Genomic DNA, 17169 nt, shown 5'->3' on the forward strand with positions numbered 1-17169 from the left:
GAAACAAAACGCGAATCGGTGGAATAAGGCGCATGAGTTTGCATCATGCAATTCTGTGATATCACGGAATGGTATACAAGACTCGCCGCAGCCAATTATATCTTGTAGTGGTGTGCATGACTTCATAGAGTCCCGTCCACTTTCCCTGGCATCGATTCGGGCGGCTAAACTGTTTGCATTCGCGATGTTTCACTGCAGCGCTCGTGAAATAACGGTTCTGTTTGTGCGTACCGCTAAACACGAACTTCTTTCCCATCTGCGCAGGACGGCCTGGTCGTGTTCAGCGAGGAGCGCGACGACACCGGCGCTGCCGAGTCTCCCTGGCCAATCTTCAAGAACGTGGTGTGCGGGGTGGCCGTCACGGCGCTCGGTGCCCTCACGCTCGGCGCCTTCCTCACGTCCAAGTCGTAGGTCGCCGCGCAGGCGCCGGACGATAACCAGCCGCCCGGCCCGCCGCGCCCCCGGATTCTTCGCGCCGCGGCTGGCCTGGACACGCAAGCTCCACCCAGTACACTCGCTTCACGTGTACCTGCACGAGAAAGGCGACCAGCCGGCCGCCCTTTCTCTACCACTGCGTCCCTGACCGACGCTGTCATTGCCGAGGAACTCGCGTTCTTCCAGCACAGGCCGAGGACACTCTCGGACTTGTGCCTCAACGCCAGGGTGCCTCTCGCGACTGTGGCGGTGGACAAAGAGTACAGCGGCAGCAGTGCGCGGTCAAGTGGGCGAGTCTTCTGTGGTTCGGACTCTTTCGCGTTTCTCGTCGCTGTCGTGGCGGCGCCTCCTCGTTTGTGGTGCGGCGCGCGGCATTTGTCAAGACGGGCCGGCCGGTCGGTGGCCGGCTGCATGTTGGTGTGGTGCTCGCGGAAAGCGGTGGTACGGACGTACGGACAATGCTTAACCCGATCGGTGGACGAGCGACCCCTCCTTCTACGAGAGTTCAAACGACGGCGTTTGCTTCGTCGTCTCTTATACAGCCCGCTCGCCAGCAGGACTTCCAGAACGAAATGTGTGATGGCGCAGCGGTGAGGGGGAAGTGTCCTCCGCCGCGGTGAATTCGCCCGTGTGTAAAGCGAGCGCCTACTACAGTGCCGATGTGTGTCGTTCACCCGAAAGAAGAAAAAAAAATTGTCGGTACTTTTTGCTACTTTTACTTGCGGACTTTCCGTATACCGAACGCAATCACCTGCCGAGATGAGCGTCGCTTTACTGTGTACGCGTCGCGCTTCGGTCGCGTTCTTTGTCAATTTTAAAAACAGCAGTGCTAGTTGCGTAGTTGTGTGAAATTTTCTTTCTCGTTCCACCTTAACGCTGTGGACTTGTGTGAACGTGTTCAGTGTGCGAGAGTCTTGCCTGTAGTTGACTGTTTGTCGTTTTCTTTTCTGATTGCGTTTTTTTGTTCTTTTGGTTACTTTGGTGTTCGAATGCTCTTACTTCCGCTGCCGGAAACCGCATACTGTCAGCAACGCCAGCTAGTCCGACGCTGCCCTTTGAATAAAAGTGATTACAGCCGTTTTCGAAAAGGAAAAAGTTTATCGAAACCACTTGGGCACACTTATTATACGCGGGGGGTCTGTTCTCTTCGTAGGCAGAACTCAACAGTGCAGCGAAAAGACTGTTCCATGTCATTTTATACGCGCCCATCCTTCATGTCCATTATTTAATGTTCTTAATGTCGCTTTACAGCATCATTGTCATGCCGATCTTGTCGATTCATGAAGCACTGCCAAAATACACAGCCGATTCCCCAAGGAGCGCGCGTTTCAGGACAGTGCAGCGCAGGTATTTTCACCAGCATGCAAAAGCATTCAATCCAATCCAGGCGTCGCTGGCGTACGATGCGTGGTATTCCATGCGTGATTGGTCAGTGCGCAGAATACGTTGGCCCTAGTTCACGGCATGCACTGTAGGTATGTACTCGGATCAGCTGGAAAAGTCTCGCTTGTTGCGAATTTTTTCGAACTCGAAATCATGAGATCAATAGAAGGTTAGGCGTAGTTTAGTCAGCCTCTCGCCGTTGCTGCCTGTCGTCTTTGCTTCGAAGTGCACCGGGTTCGCAAGGCGGAACGGTTCTTCACTGCCTTTCCTGTAGGAAACCACGCACCCGTATCTTTTCGCGGACGAATGATTCGAGTTCCTAAATCGATGACGTGAACGAGTTTCTATCACTGCTTCCTTCAAACTATAGTTCGCAACGTTCTACGTGAAGTGTTCGCGTGACGTCCCTATAGGCTCGGGAGCTGTAGTTGCCTAGCCGCAAAACATGCCCGGGACGACGAAGGTAGCTTTGTTTCAATACCTAAGGCTTTGCTTTAAATTTCAGCAATGTCTAACGAGGCCTCCTATTTTCAGCGGTGCCTTTTCAGGTCGATGTTGCGGTGACTATAGGGAAAATGGGGCCTGTTCGCACGAGCTCTCGCAAAATCTCGCTGGAACAGCCTTACACCGCCAATTAGTTGCTGGTCTGGCACTTCCCTTCGCGAATATAAATCTTAATTCCTTCCGCGGTTGATTAAGCCCTCCATCGCTGCGCGGTTCAACCCGACGGCGCTCCGAGCATGTTTCTGTTCAATGTTGCAGTCCTTCGTTTCGTTATTTCGTGTACTCGTGGCTACCAATGTCCTGAAGCGGTGATGGAAGAAAGTCGTGGTCACCTTTTCTTATAGTACTGTCGATTACTTCGCTAACGCGTGAAAGGTAGCTGATTGCAAACGAGTGTGAGCATTTGCAGAGTATTATCTCGCGTTATTCGTTCGAAGGCCCCCGACCCTCGGAAGTTCTGCATCCCTGCAGTGTATGTCAAGTGCATGCTTATGTGAGTCTCCCGGCGATGCGCAGCACAATTGCTGCGACCGTGTGATACAGTAACCTGCTTTTGTTTTCTCATACATAGATGGTGTAAAAGTTATCTACATTTGCGCGAGCTAGCAGTATTTCACACATGCGCAGGCCCGGTTTGTGCCGTTTTCTCCGGCAGCTTTTTTTTATTCTCTAATCGACATGACCATTGCCCTCGGGACGGCTATTCTCCTGGGTCGAGGGCCTTCGCTTACCTTAGGTTTATCACATGTGCAGTGGCATGCGCGATCCTGTACGTACGCACGCTACGAATGCGCCGCCGTATTTATAATTTATCTAATTCGCGCCGGTTGTGCGTGTTTCATCCCCTGTCAACCTTAGGAGTACCTTGTAACGAATGTTTCTTTTATGGTGAGAATGGATGCAGTACTGGACAAAACGAATGGCATGGAATAGCATCGTTCGTCTTGGTCTGTCTGTGCTGTGTGCGAAGTTTTTTTTCCCTGTGGCCAATTCTCCTATCGTCAGTCGTGTATTGTTTCTAGGGAGCCGCGCTTTTGTTCAAATCGCGGAGCAAGCCGCACAAGTCCCCCACCCCCTACCCCTTCGTAAAGGAGTTTTGTCTTAGGGATCTGCACTAATTGATGCTTGTGTACGCGAGCAGGTATCACTTGTCGAACACGCATGTTCTTTTGTATTCGGCGGCAAGCTTTTATACAGAGTTACTTCGAATATCCGCTCATCCTGTTCGGTTCTCGTGTTTAATTAGTGTGACCCGAGTTCTTCCCCGTGATGATGAATCTATGTTCCTGTGTTCAAACAGCAACAGTTCTGATTGTTCGCGTTCGTTCATTTGTCGTACTGTACTGTACATATCTTGTGCTTTTCTTTTTTGGAACCTAAAGAGGATAAAATTATTGAGGTACTAAATAAAAAGCACGTTATGCTGTACATTACTGCGTGAGACTCCTCTTTCTGCAACTGCCCTTGTGACGGAGCAGTCACACTGCGTCGGGCATAGCGCTGAGACATTGGCTTACAATCTTTGGGGGGGAGCCTGTACACTGCGCACCCAACAAACACACGTCCATCCTTGAGTCTGTATCACGCCATACACCTTGCGGCATGGTATGAAGAACTTTATTTAGGTCCTGAGGGGCCAGTCTGGGACTGATGCGGGCCGCTCCCACGTCGGTACTGAGAGGCCGAGCCCCTCTGCCGTCACACGGGCCCTCTGGACAGCCCTGAGTTGGTGCACTTTTATAAATTCCTACTGTGCTACAAATGCACAACGCCTTACAACGTGGTAAGGCCATGCGCAAGCACACCAGAGCTCACATCTGTAACGCCTCCCTCCACACGGCAGTGGGAGGCAGCGCTATCCAGCTCAATCGACGGACCGACCTGCTCGCACTACTGGACCGGGCGAGCTGGGCAGCTAAGGCCGTGGACTCGGCGGACCACCTACTGCAGTGCAGAGGAGCTACCTTCGTTCGCGTGCTTGTTGTGCATGAAGTTCATTATATCTCCATGTATCTGTCTATGAAAGGGATAAATTGTCATTCACCGGGTGGTGGGAATCGCGTGTGGGTAAATTTTCTCTAGCTTCGTGCTATATACCCTCCTGAGACCCGGGATGCATTTGGGTGCAGAGATTTTTCCCAAACTTTCAGAATAATTCAGTAGGATTATGAAGGTGAAAATTGTTGAATATTTTTTCAACAGCCCTGATAGTTTCAGCTCAGCGCGATGTCCAATATATTGGACACTGGGATGCTTCCCGGTCTTTATTCACCCTGCGCGCACGTAATGACGTACCGCAGATATTGCGCTCAAACTCGTGTGCAAAAATATTTTAATAACTTAAAAGGCAAAATAGTGAATAAAGTACATAAAAAGAGCCTTCCTCCGCTCAACAAAAGTTTTGCTCTTGTGTTCACTTCCTGTGGGCAATTTCAAAACACCTTTTTGTCCTACGTGATGAAGAAGAGCCGACATTTGGTGCAAAAGAACTTTGTTTTCATGTCGCAGCCCTGTAGCCTGCAACGGGCAGCGTTTGCAGTGTCTGCCAGCATTGAGCAGTGGGTAGTGATATTTCTTTGGGGTTCTCGAGGAGACAGTCGAGCCTGCTTTTGATGGCGGATGCCACTCGGCTTCGTTCTCACTCTCCGTTGCATCCTCCTTCCCTTGAGCCATGAGAGTCTCAGCAACAAACTGGCGGAACTGCATATATTTGAGTATTTCTTTCCGCTGTTTCTTTATGGAGCGTATGTCCCGCGTGTACTGCACCCATGAGTTGCTGAGGGCAATGTCGAAGAGGTGAAAGATGGCTCTGATCGTCCACTTGTTGACGTGTGCTTTTATCCTGTAGTAACTTATCATTCGGTCTGACTTGTCAACACCGCCCATGTTGACGTTGTACATGCGCAAAATATCTGGTAGAGGGATATCGATATGTTTTTTTCCCTTACGAGACCACCTGCGACAGGTGTCTTGCGGGTCCTAGCCATGGAATGAAAAAAGAAAAGTTACCGGCTTAATTCATTAGACATGCGAGGCCAGTCCCCTAAAGAAAAAAAAAAGGCGCGATTTCGCCCACAAGCTGCTAAATGCCAACAGTACTCGCCTGCTGTTCATAACAAGGCCATCACAAAAGCGCGGTCAAAATAACCGGGTTGAGTCCTAGCGTCCAACGTAATGGACACGCGACATCAAAGGAAGCGTAAAAAAAAGTAAGCGCGCGAACAGTTTATATTTTGTATTCTGCGCGTACGCTGTTGTATTAACGTTAATATAAAATCAAAGATATGCCCTGAAAGCAGGTAGAAATACGAGAAACAGTGCTTACTTCTCAGGCAGCTGCCGTAAAACGCCGCGCCGCTGAATGTCGCCATTGTGGTACTGTTTCGGCGGGAATTTGAACGACGTATTTTCATCAATGCTGCATAGATGGCGCAAGAAGGTGTCTAATAAGTTGGACAGCGCGGTTTTATGAGGATGAAAGCCTTGTCACAGGAGTACTGTCTCATTTCTGAATGTCCAATATATTGGACAAATCCCCATAGCGAGGTCTCAGGAGGATACAGTCGTTGTTGACTGCAATTTGTCCCTTTCGTGAACTTTCGATGCTCTACCTTCTGTGCTTCTCCAGCACTGATTTGCCATAGTCGGTGTGCAAGTAGTTCGAGCTGTTGATAATAGGCCCTCGCCATTTGATCTGTCGGCATCAAGGTTAGCTTAGATGGTAGAGCGAGCTGCCGCCTCGGTAAGGCGTTGGTCCCGGATTGGAATGCCAGACCGGGATGAATTATTCTTCCTGTATTATTCGTAGAGGCGGACATTGCTAGCGCGATAAACCGAAACACATATTCAACTAATTAACTTCTTAATTACTTTACGGCACATATTCGAAATTTACGAATTGTAGCCGGTGAGTTTGCGAGACGTATGCATATGAAAGGAATTGCTAGGACACCGGTTTCGAGATATTTGCTGAAGCGTGCCACGGAATACATATCGCCGCTCCAGTTACCTTTGTGCTTCAATCCATAAATCAGCGTTTCTAAAGTGGAGCAACAGTGCGTTTTTACGGTGAGTTTGAAGGTGCATATCTCCGAACTGGTGTCATATTCGAAATTCGTTCGAAAAGGTCATGCCTCGCAAACTCGCTGGCTGCAGTTCGTTAATTGCCATATATGGCGTAGAGTAATCATAAAGTTAATTCGTAAATATTTGGTAATTAGTTAAATACGTGTTTCGATTTTTCGTGCACGTCCGCCTCTCTGAATAATCGCGCTCAAGCACTAGAATTATGTTATCTGCAACATGCGGTTTTTGAAAATACCGTAGAACTTTGAAATCATCACCTCGTATAGCATATAACATGTTTGCCTGCCTAGCCGTAAGGCTTACAAGGCAAACATCGAGCACATCCTGTACATAGAACGGGGAAAACAAAAATAGGAACGCGTAATAAGTGTTCAGCTTGATAGTCAGTTCTAGATATGAGAAATACATTTGCGAGAAATTCGTACAATTTATTGTGGTCAGATCTATTCAACACCAGGCCTCTGTTATAGTGCGCGCGGTGAAGCTGTACGTATACTCACGCGTTCTCATTTCGTCCTCGCTGGTTAGTCATCCCTGTTTTTACTGTTCGTCGAGGGCTATAAATCATCCCCTATAAATCATCCCCTGCTCTTTGCCGCGCATCAACAGTGGCTTCAAACTTTCGAAGCAGGAACGGGTCAAAGCACTGCAAAAGTGCAAACCTTTGACGACTGCAGATGCTCCCCCATACAAAGCGCTTTACCGGTTTTCCGTGACTAATATTCAGGTCTTCATCTCGAGTGACAGGGGAACACAAGTGGCGAAGTACAGTCATCGTCAAAAGTTGGCGGGATCTGAAAAACATCAAATTTCCGGGCAGTTCGTGAGCGTAGCCAGTCAAACCGCACAATACATATATATATATATATATATATATATATATATATATATATATATATATATATATATATATATATATATATATATATATATATATATATATGTATATATAGGCAAACCAGGCTGCGTGTGAGCGAATGTTCAGCTTGTTCTCAAATCCTGCGGTCCGTAAAGTTTTTACTCCGGCTGCCCATTTTGCACTTCATCAAGAGTCGCAATAGTCAGGGCCATAGTTAACTAAGGAAAATTTATTGTGTATTAAACACGGCATGCAAAACACCTGCAGGATGCTTGGAGAGATTAATTTGCAATAACAGTCTTGCAAAGCGCATGCACGTACTTGTGCATGTGAATGCACAGGCATCAATTTAAAAGGAAACGGCGAATCTCTCTTTATTTTTTTTCCATTCTCTCTCTCTTCTATTTAATTATTGACGATAAATCCTGATGCATGGCTTCAAATCTAAAAACTTGATGCTCAACAATAAGTTTTTTTTTTCTGTTTAGCTTTTAGGTTCATTGAACACACTTATGGAGGGCATGTGTATCTAACCTTTACAGGAGTTTGAAAAAGTTGAGGTGTTCCCTTTCATATTCTTGACTGTGAGTACTGCGTAAGTGTTTTCAACGAAGCGCAGACGCCCTTCGCGTTTTTCTTATAACGCTATCTATACGTATCTAAGGGCACGGCGACCGTGCCCGAAGAAAAGCGAATGTTCGCTTTTTTTTTTTTTTTAATAACCGAATCGTTGTTCAACGATTCAATTTCCAGGCGGCCATGATATATAACAACCTCCGTTTTACAAATAGATTCCTGGAATCTGGCATTGTGCTACAAGACTAGCAGCTCAGTTTGTCGCTGCGAACAAGCAAGCAAACGGAAGAAATGGAAGTTGAAATTATGAAGCCAAAGCCTTCTGCGACGGCATGCAAGTTAAATGCGGGTTGTACCTCTTGCCTGAAACGCAGACTTACTGTATTTCTAACGTATTAACATCTGCTGTTTAGATCAGTAGCAAAGGAAAAGTGGAAAGGCGAGCGACATTTATTTCCAAGTGAGCAGATTGCCCCACGAACACTTGACGCACGGCATCTTTTTATGTCTTTGTTCACGTGTGTAACAAAGGTGACCAAAACAGAAAAGAAAGAGGTTAGCGCACTTTTTCATGCGCCTTTGTATGCGCGCATTGTCGGTCGGAGACCATGGCTGCATAAATGAAAAGCTTCCGCGCCCCACAATTCAATAAACTAAAATAAAATGAAATAAAAAACTATAGAGGCAGACAGCGAAGCTGAGTACACAGCCTCGTCATTCTCGTTAAACTTCCATTTGGGTCCTCTGCGCAACAGCCTGACCAAACACGCCCGACTCGGCTGATTATACGAACAAGGTGCTGGGCACTATCCTTTTGTATACTCCGCTGCACTAAGCCAGAATGATGAGTCGGTCAGGTGAGACGTCCGTCCCAGGATCAACGACAGCCACGATGCAGTGACACTGCGATGCGTCACGTTTTGTTTCCACATCACATGCATTGCCTGGACCTGTTTTCGGGATTTTCGCGAATCGTTGAGAACTGAGAAGCATGCTCTTACAGTCATACGACGTGTCCGAGCGCTTATTCAGACCGCGGACCGAGCAGCGGCACCGAATCGCGCCGCCAGAAGATGCGGCGATGACGGTGAGTTACGTCATGCTCTATCCGCGCTATGATTCGGCAATTTGGTCTCTCGTGTGAATCTACCTCGTGTGGCCAAGTTCTTCTAGTGACCACTTCTGCTAAAAGTTTCGAAGCCACGTCTCCCGCGTATCAGAAGCCTGTTGTATTGCTTCTATAGCACGCCCGTCACTCCGATTCCAAGCAGAGAAGCACTGGTCTTCCTAACCTCTGAGGCTGTGGGGCAGCTAAATCTCAGTATCTGCCAAGGAGCCGTGCCTGACGAGAGCACCGGGCATGCGTTCAATGGCTTCACATGTTTCGAAGAAGGTTGTACATTTAAAAATGTCAACCTGTTTCCTGGGCACCGCATACGAAGAAACGCTAAAAGACGTCTTTTTTACTTTCAGGCTCTCTGGTTCTTGACCTCCGGAGACCCGAAGACAGCTCAGGGACATAGTCGCTTAACAGAGTGGCTCTTATTGCTGACTGGCATTAAAAAAAAAATGCCGGCTGTATCCATCTCAGGATAACAGTCGACAGTCACGCGGTTAGCATTGAAGCAATGTAGCGTCACACCGCATTGCCTTCGCCGGAACGCGTTTTGTATGAGGAGGTTTACTGCAGCCGGGCGTCTCTATTACGATTCCCTCTAGACATGGTGAGCCATCTAGCGGCGCAGCCGCGAAGTACGCGCGAATTACTCCTCCGCATGACCTTCGAGATGTGCATCGGCGGCGCGCCGGTGCGTGTGCACGCTGAAGACTTCTCTCGTTGACCGCGTGCATTCGCAGATATATATATATATATATATATATATATATATATATATATATATATATATATATATATATATATATATATATATATATATATATATATATTGCATTGAACAGCGCAACATACAAAGTGACCCAAATTGGTGTGAAAGAGGTTAGACACAAACATACATACCGCAAAGTGGGTGAAATTCCCAGAGTGCTAAGCGCATTAAAAAGCAATGTCTTTTACACGGTTACACGCTGAAAGTAATGTTTCCATGTACGTCAATATATTAAGCATTTTGTCGCGTTCTCTTAAATAAGAATCGCTTTTTCTTTGCCAAAACAGAGAGTTCGAGGTGCAAAATCGTGCGGTGTATTTGCATGTTGGTGCTGAGTACCGTATTGTCATGTCGTACGTCGCGTCCCTCGAAACGCACATCACGGGTGCTTTTCGTCATCTGTGCCGACACAGCGATCTAGAATAAATTAGATAAACTAGTTTCAATTTTCTCAAAAGCTTACGCAAGAATAGGATTAAATTACTTCCAATTAGTTTCGCATGCAGCTGACTCGAGACCCGGCATGAACATCTTATGTAATCGCTGCCTTGTTGATCTTGAAGAAATAATGAAGGCAATGCGCAATATAGTATACAAGGAATGGGGACATAAATGCCGGGTAATATGTGACTGCCTGTGCGACGTGTTATTGTTGTCTTTGTAAAGCATACATGCACGCGCGTGTGCGTGCGTGCGTGCGTGCGTGTGCGTGCGTGTGTGTGTGTGTGTGTGTGTGCGTGCGTGCGCGCGCGCGCGCGCGCGTGTGTGTGTGTGTGTGTGTGTGTGTGTGTGTGTGTGTGTGTGTGTGTGTGTGTGTGTGTGTGTGTGTGTGTGTGTGTGTGTGTGTGTGTGTGTGTGTGTGTGTGTGTGTGTGTGAAGTCTCCCAGGGAAGTCTGGGAGAGGTACCACTGTCTTCATTGATGTCCGATGGCCTTGACGTCCTCTCGGCGAGGAACCGGCCAGGTATTTCTGGTTCCCAGAAGCAAGTGCGTCTGAGGTCCGAGGGAGGATCGGTCCAGTGACGTAGTGTCCGAGGTCGTAGCGCTCCGAGGAAACGAAGCGTCCTCTCCCGAACAACTCCAAATGCCGGACACGACGCATAGATGTTCGTTCATTCTTATATAGCCGGACAAGCCGGACAGTGGTGGCTAGAATAGGCTTGTGGATTTATGAGGTGTGAAGTCCGGCTGGTGAAAGCAACGTTCCAGTGTGAGTGCCGCGAAGGAGAACTGCCTCACGCGTGGTTTGGCGTTTCGTGGTGCCTAAAATATGCTAAAACGTGGCGCTTGAAGTTATCTCCTGCTTTCCGGTTCTAACGCCGAGGGCCAGATGAGTCGTGGTATTTGGAATTTCCTTTTACATCCGCCCGGTCGTTTATTTGTAGTGTTTGTTGCGGAGCTAACAATTAACACCGTCACTGGAGTTAAAGGAACCAAGCGAATGGCAAAAACTTGCTTTAGTCCAAAAGTGAGAAATGGCCGAGTTGGTATGGAAGCATGGCTAAATTCAGAGCGCGAACTATACTGGGACACAAGCTAAGGCACAAGAGAAGACAGGACACGGTCAGTAAAACTACCAGTAGAGGCCTTAATTGGCAAATAGATTTGTCGGTAGCTATTTGTCACCTCGAAACTATTCTTAGTAAGGTAAGTTTTACTCAAGAGTACTATATAGCCAACAAGACGTATACATCGCGAATAGCCAGAAAATGCTAAATAAGTTTGCAGACCGAGTGCATTTCAAGTATATCATAAGTATATATGCTTTGTTGGCCACGTCGCAGTGAACTCCTTTCTTTCCATGATGCGTTTTTACGTACATTTTTGTTCTGATCATTACCGAGGAGTATCATTAGTCACCATAAATCACCTTGTTTATAGCGACGTTAGTTCAATGGCTAAGACATTCTTTAAATAGAATTAGGAAAAAATACAAAACAGCGCTTACGATCCTCGGTTCAGGCATTATATTTCCCTATAATTTACGAAGTTAAAGGTAACTTAACTTAAAGTTTCTCTTCATGGTAAAAATTGGGTAGCATTTTTTCTTATGCGTGTTCGCACATGCACGCATAACAATAAGAGAATTAAGTTCATAGAACGACTACTTGGGCAATGCTGTCTATTTTCTTGTACTGACAAAGAACAGCGCGAAATACAAGGGACGAGAAAGAAACGCGATACGAGCGCGGACTAGAAACCAATTTGAGGTATGCGCCATCAAACTCGCCGTATGTATCCACTGCTGTTCCATTTACTTTAAGTGCAACAGTAAGTGGAACGTTCGCTCATGCATTTCGATCCACACTTGATGGAATAATATCTCGAAGCTGGTGTTATCCTGAAAATTCATTTCAAGCAGATATGTCTTGCAAACTTAGCGGCTACAATTACTGAAATTAGTGAAAAAATTACAGAACACTTCAAAATGATCACCCCTAATACGCGCTTCCCTTTGCCCCTTTGTCGTCCCGTCTCTTCTTCCTCGGGCGTTCTGTGGAGCCGTTTGAATGCATAAGGAGAGCCCCTTGCATTACGTTCAAAGAAACATTCCAGTGCCGTGCGGCACAGTTCACTCAACCATGGCGGCACACCATTGCGTTGAACGCCGTGAGATATGATCGCGCACAGCCCCGTCATTTCACGAGTCAGGTCATGGTGGAAGACAAGTCCGGGCTTGCATGCCGGCACCATGATCAGGCCACGGGAGGCCTTTCTCTTTCCGTCGCTGCGGCCATTGTGTTCCACGCAACGAGGTCCCCCACCACCTTTTGCTTCGGCCTGCTTGCCTCGCTGCTCTCGGTCAAACCCTTTCTGCGGCGAGCAGGACGAGCAACGGCCTGACACAATGGGTCGCCTAGCTCACCTGCCTGATGCAAGGACCTGCAAGAAAAGGGGGGGAGAGGGACGCTCGATCCGCCCGCTCTTTAGTCTTGATGAGCGGCCTCTGTGTCCCCCACTGGCCGGACGGCAGCTCGACGAGAAGCCGACGGGCTCCGCAGGCTGGGCTCTGCTTGACCACTCCGTGGATTGGCCGAGCCGTGTAGCTGCGGACCCTGAGGACGGGCGCCTTTCTGGCTTTAGCGCTGGCCACTTGGACCGGGGCGGGAATTCATTTGTCAACGAGGGGTCCGAAGAATGAAAAAGGAGTAGAAGGAGAGAGAGAAAGAGAGTTTGGACTGTACCCCATTCTTCTGTCATTTGCGTGCGCCGTGGACAAAGTGATTTCTCATTCTGGAGCGACCCTCCACTTGGCAGCTGTCGCGCGCTTCGCGCACAGACATCAGCGCTGTATGAATGGTGCTACTATGCCGCGTGCTCCTTGTTTTTCGCCGTTCCGTACCTCGGAAACCGCAGAGCTGCGCGAGCAAGTGGCATGTGGGAAAAAGCAGCGGGGACGATGTGGGAAAAAGGGGAGAAAGCGTTCGTTCTCTCTTGCGTATGCGTCGAAAGGGACCGGACATTCTGGAAGCAGGCTCTCTCGGACTCTGGGCTATAGCCGTGGCCAGATTGCCGACAGTGCGGCAATAGGCTGAATCTGGGAGGAGAGATACGCAAGAGTCGAGTAACGAACGGTTTGAGCAGCGACCACACGCGACCGCATCTGCCCGGGACGCTGCCGGACAAACCCCTCTTCTGAACAAGCGAGCACCGGATGCGAATCCGGTGGCCCGGACCGCCGCCGACGTTTCCGTCGCCACAGCCTGCCAGTCCGGCTGCCAATGCGAAGTTCGAGGTCCCTAGCGCTCGGTCCATTGTGCTGGCTCTCCCCAGGGAAAGGGTTTTTGTGTACGAACGACGTGCGAAGTGCGGTTTTCTGGGAAGCAAGAGTGGAGAAAGGATGGAGTTCCGTCTCCCTTTTTGCTTGTATTTGCGCTGGTCCTAATGACGTCTATTAATCTTCCGCCAGAAAAGAGTTGCCGAAAGCCGGACCGCAGACGGTTCATCATCCAAGCGTGATCGTCGCACAGTGCTGCTTTTTCGAGGGGCCTATACCCTCGACTTGATTGATCACGTCGCGCTTCCCTTGTAATTCCGCCACGCTTGACAAGTTACATAAGCTGCGCGCTCGGCAAGCTGGGGAAGTGAGCTTCGTGTGGACGAAGAACAGCAGCCTATTCCCCAATCAGCCAGAGGATAGACTTCAAGTTCGTCTTGTGTGCAAGAGGTGCTGCCTTTTACTGGGATTCGTCATAGAAATAGATGAACAGTTCCTTACAACTTCATGATCGTTACAATCCCTTTCACACAACCGTTATCGCCTCATTTTGTGGTATTTTATTTCTTTCTTTCTTTGAGATCTATAAAAATATTCAAATTATTACACTGCGTCGAGAAAATATAAGATACCCTGCGCGCTGGCCTGTTCTTGCACTAAGCCAGGGACTGCAGTGCGCGAAGCTACCCGTGGGTAAATTTACCCGCGAATGAACAGCTTCGCGCAAGTGACAGCAATTGACCCCTGTATAAATTGACGATGTTCGGCTGAATCCTATATGCCACTGTTCCCGCTTTGAGAAACAACGCTAGGCTCTCCTGAGGGGGAGGGGGGGGGGGGGTGCGCCTTGAACTGAACTGAGCGATCGGCTTTTTTACTAAAGCTAAGGTCCTGGGAGCTAGGCCTCGGCGCTCATCAGCGCAGAAAAGTTTCATGACGGTTTATTCAGTTCCAGAAAGTAACAGACAGGAGTGCCTGGCTGTAGAAACGCGGTGCCTCGTCCAGTGCACATGTACTATCTTAGTTCTTGCCTTCGCTATCTCTCTCTGTCCCCCCACCTCCTCCCCTCATGAAGGGTATAGCAAACTGGACTGTCTGGTTAACTTCTTTACACGAGGATTTTATTTATCTATTTATTTGAAATACTATCAACGCCATTGCGGCGTTACAGAGAGGAGTGGTACAGTTGTGGTACGTTGTTGCGGATGTAAGTCTTGAATGCGGATTCCTCTTTGTTGCTGGCGATAGAGGCGGAGAGGTGGTTTCGTTCCGATGACGTCATTGAAACGAGTGAATGAAAGTACAAGTTGGTGCGGCAGCTCGGCACTTGAACTTTAAAGCGGTGATCAACGCGTGATGAAAGGCGCATTAAGAGAGCGTACTCTATATCATGGTTAGTGAAAAAAATTTTGTGAAAAAGACAGGGACGGGCAACAATTCTTTTGCGTGAGAAATAAGGAAGGGAAGACTTCATTGCAGATACGCTGGAAGTACGAGAATAATTGGAAAAAAATCGCTGGGTAACACAGCATATTCTAAAAGACTCTGAAGAGTTGTGCCGAAATAATTGAACAACATTTAGCGCTTCGGTTCACAATTTGGGAGGTAATTTCGGCAGCACCAAGTACAGTGTTCTTCAGGTTTTGTACGATGTTAAAGATTCCGAATGCATCGATGATAATGTGACCCATAATAGGTAAATCAGGGCAATCAAGCTTAAGCAAGACGATGCTAATATAATTAGAAAGCGATAATTTGAATACACTTAGCATCATGACACAGCACCTGTTGCTTGGAATTGCCTTTTCCTGATCATCACGAAACACAACCTCGTGTTTTTGGGGACCGTTGATAACAAGCCAAAATTTTCGAGGATTACTTTGAAAAAGAGAGGGAATGGTATTGCTGAAAAAGTCGTGTCTTGCTACAGCACTCTCATTTTTCTACTGAAATGTTGCGTAGCGATAAGCTATCCACTTTTCAGGAGTATCAGATGCTGCACTAGCTGGCCTGTAGTTAGTTCACGCTCAACAAGCCGAACAGCGCAGACTACGGGACTTGGCCGACGTGATACTAACAGGAAAGATGCACTGGATGCGCTCAGCGCATCGGTTCGTTTTATATGGTTTGTTTTGTTCATTCTACTGCATGCTAATCTCGCTGTTCACCCCCCCCCCCCCCCCTCAGCTATCTCTTTCTCTCTCTCTGTCTTGCGTGGTAGCCTCTACACTTTCACTTCCTGAATCATTTGAGCGACCCCGACATACTGATTACTGCTTTCGAGTGAATCCGTGCGGCTGCAGACCACGGAGGCTCCGAAAACCGGGCCCAATTCACCATATCTGTGAATGGCGACGCTGCGTTTAGCTTAATCTCGCGTAGCCTAGGAAGCGTCGACTCGCGAGGGTTCTCGCTCTGTTTGGGGTCGCGGAGTGCGCGCAGATCTATTTTTGGGACCGTTGCCGTCCGACGCGCCGCCTTTTTTGGGCGGACGTTGCCTCGCCAGCTTCCTTTCTTTGACTTTTCTCCTCGTTGACTGCAGCTGGCCCCGACGCCTCACGGATTCATGAATGGCTCTCTTCGTGCCCGGCTCTCTCCCTCTTCTCTTTCGGTGTGGTCGCATTCAAGCCCGAGTCTTCTTGCTGTGTTGAAGAAGAGCGCTTCAAGATCGCTTGCGTCGTCGTCGTTGTGGAGCAGTGCCGTACCGAGAAGTTTTCAAAAACAGAGGAGACGTGCTTCCTATCGCAGACGGTTTACTATTAATAGTAGACGAGAATACGGTACTAGTGCGGTTCGGGACTCTTGCGCAGCACGAGGAATTTTCTAAATATCCTTCTTCTGGCTTCTGACAGCTCTCTTGAAGCTAATTTGTCGTAAATTTGTATTATAGTAGCAATTATTAGGCGTCATTCAGCTTATAATTTCGATCATTCAATTGTTTCTGGAACATTGATATAGTATAACATGAAACGTTTCTTTATGTAATACAAAAATAAAATTTAGCCATGGTGGGAATAGATATAGCGATACACATAATATAAGGTATCGAAATCGGATTTTCGCGAAAGGGAAACGCGTGGTGAAATGTCTGTGAACGTAAAAAAAAAAAGAGAAGAAAAACGAAGTCGCAGTTTCAGCCGAAACGCGAAGCATTGATAGCGGTAGCAAAGTGTTATAGACAACTAGGCGAATTAAGATTCGTAGTTTTATCGGCCGTATAAACTGCAGTAAACATTTGTTTTCCAATCAAAAAGGGGCCGACAACTACCAGAGAACGTGTCACCAGCATCGAGCATGCTGTTCGCGATTTTAGAAGGAATTATAATTGACATTATAAATGGCACGGAAAGTATAAAAAAAAAAATGAACTGTTAGTGGCATGAACTCACGGTGAAACCTCAGGATTTGAGGTGTATAGCAATGAGATTATATCTTCGCGTAACTCGGCTATTTTGAAGTGCCGCATATTTAGAGTTTAAGATCGCAGTTTTTATATTACGTACACGTTTGCGCTTTAGCTTGTGCGCATTATGAAGTAACAATAGAAGACTTCGCGGCAACGGGTGGAGCGGCAGAGCGTCCCGCATTGCATGCATGGCGGCGCCCACGAGTGCGCTTTCGGCGGGCGCGACGTTGAGAGCGAGTACCCCGAACTATGCGGTCTCCCTGTGGGATGCGAAATGCCATTGACTAAATGTGCCGGATGTGGGCGCCAGCGCTAAC

General features: G+C 47.9%; 1 protein-coding gene across 1 annotated transcript in view; it reads left to right on the forward strand.

Moving 5' to 3' along the window:
* The window catches only part of LOC126542670 (apoptosis regulator Bcl-2-like), a 67215-nt gene extending 63465 nt beyond the window's left edge, over nucleotides 1-3750 (forward strand). Inside the window, exon 2 of the mRNA XM_050189812.3 lies at nucleotides 265-3750. Within this exon, the coding sequence (XP_050045769.1) occupies nucleotides 265-411 (147 nt within the window). The 3' untranslated portion in view covers nucleotides 412-3750. The remainder of the gene's footprint in view (nucleotides 1-264) is intronic.
* The last annotated feature ends 13419 nt before the right edge of the window (nucleotides 3751-17169 follow it).

This window comes from Dermacentor andersoni, chromosome 2 (assembly GCF_023375885.2).
Source record: "Dermacentor andersoni chromosome 2, qqDerAnde1_hic_scaffold, whole genome shotgun sequence".
NCBI classification, from domain to species: Eukaryota; Metazoa; Arthropoda; class Arachnida; order Ixodida; family Ixodidae; genus Dermacentor; species Dermacentor andersoni.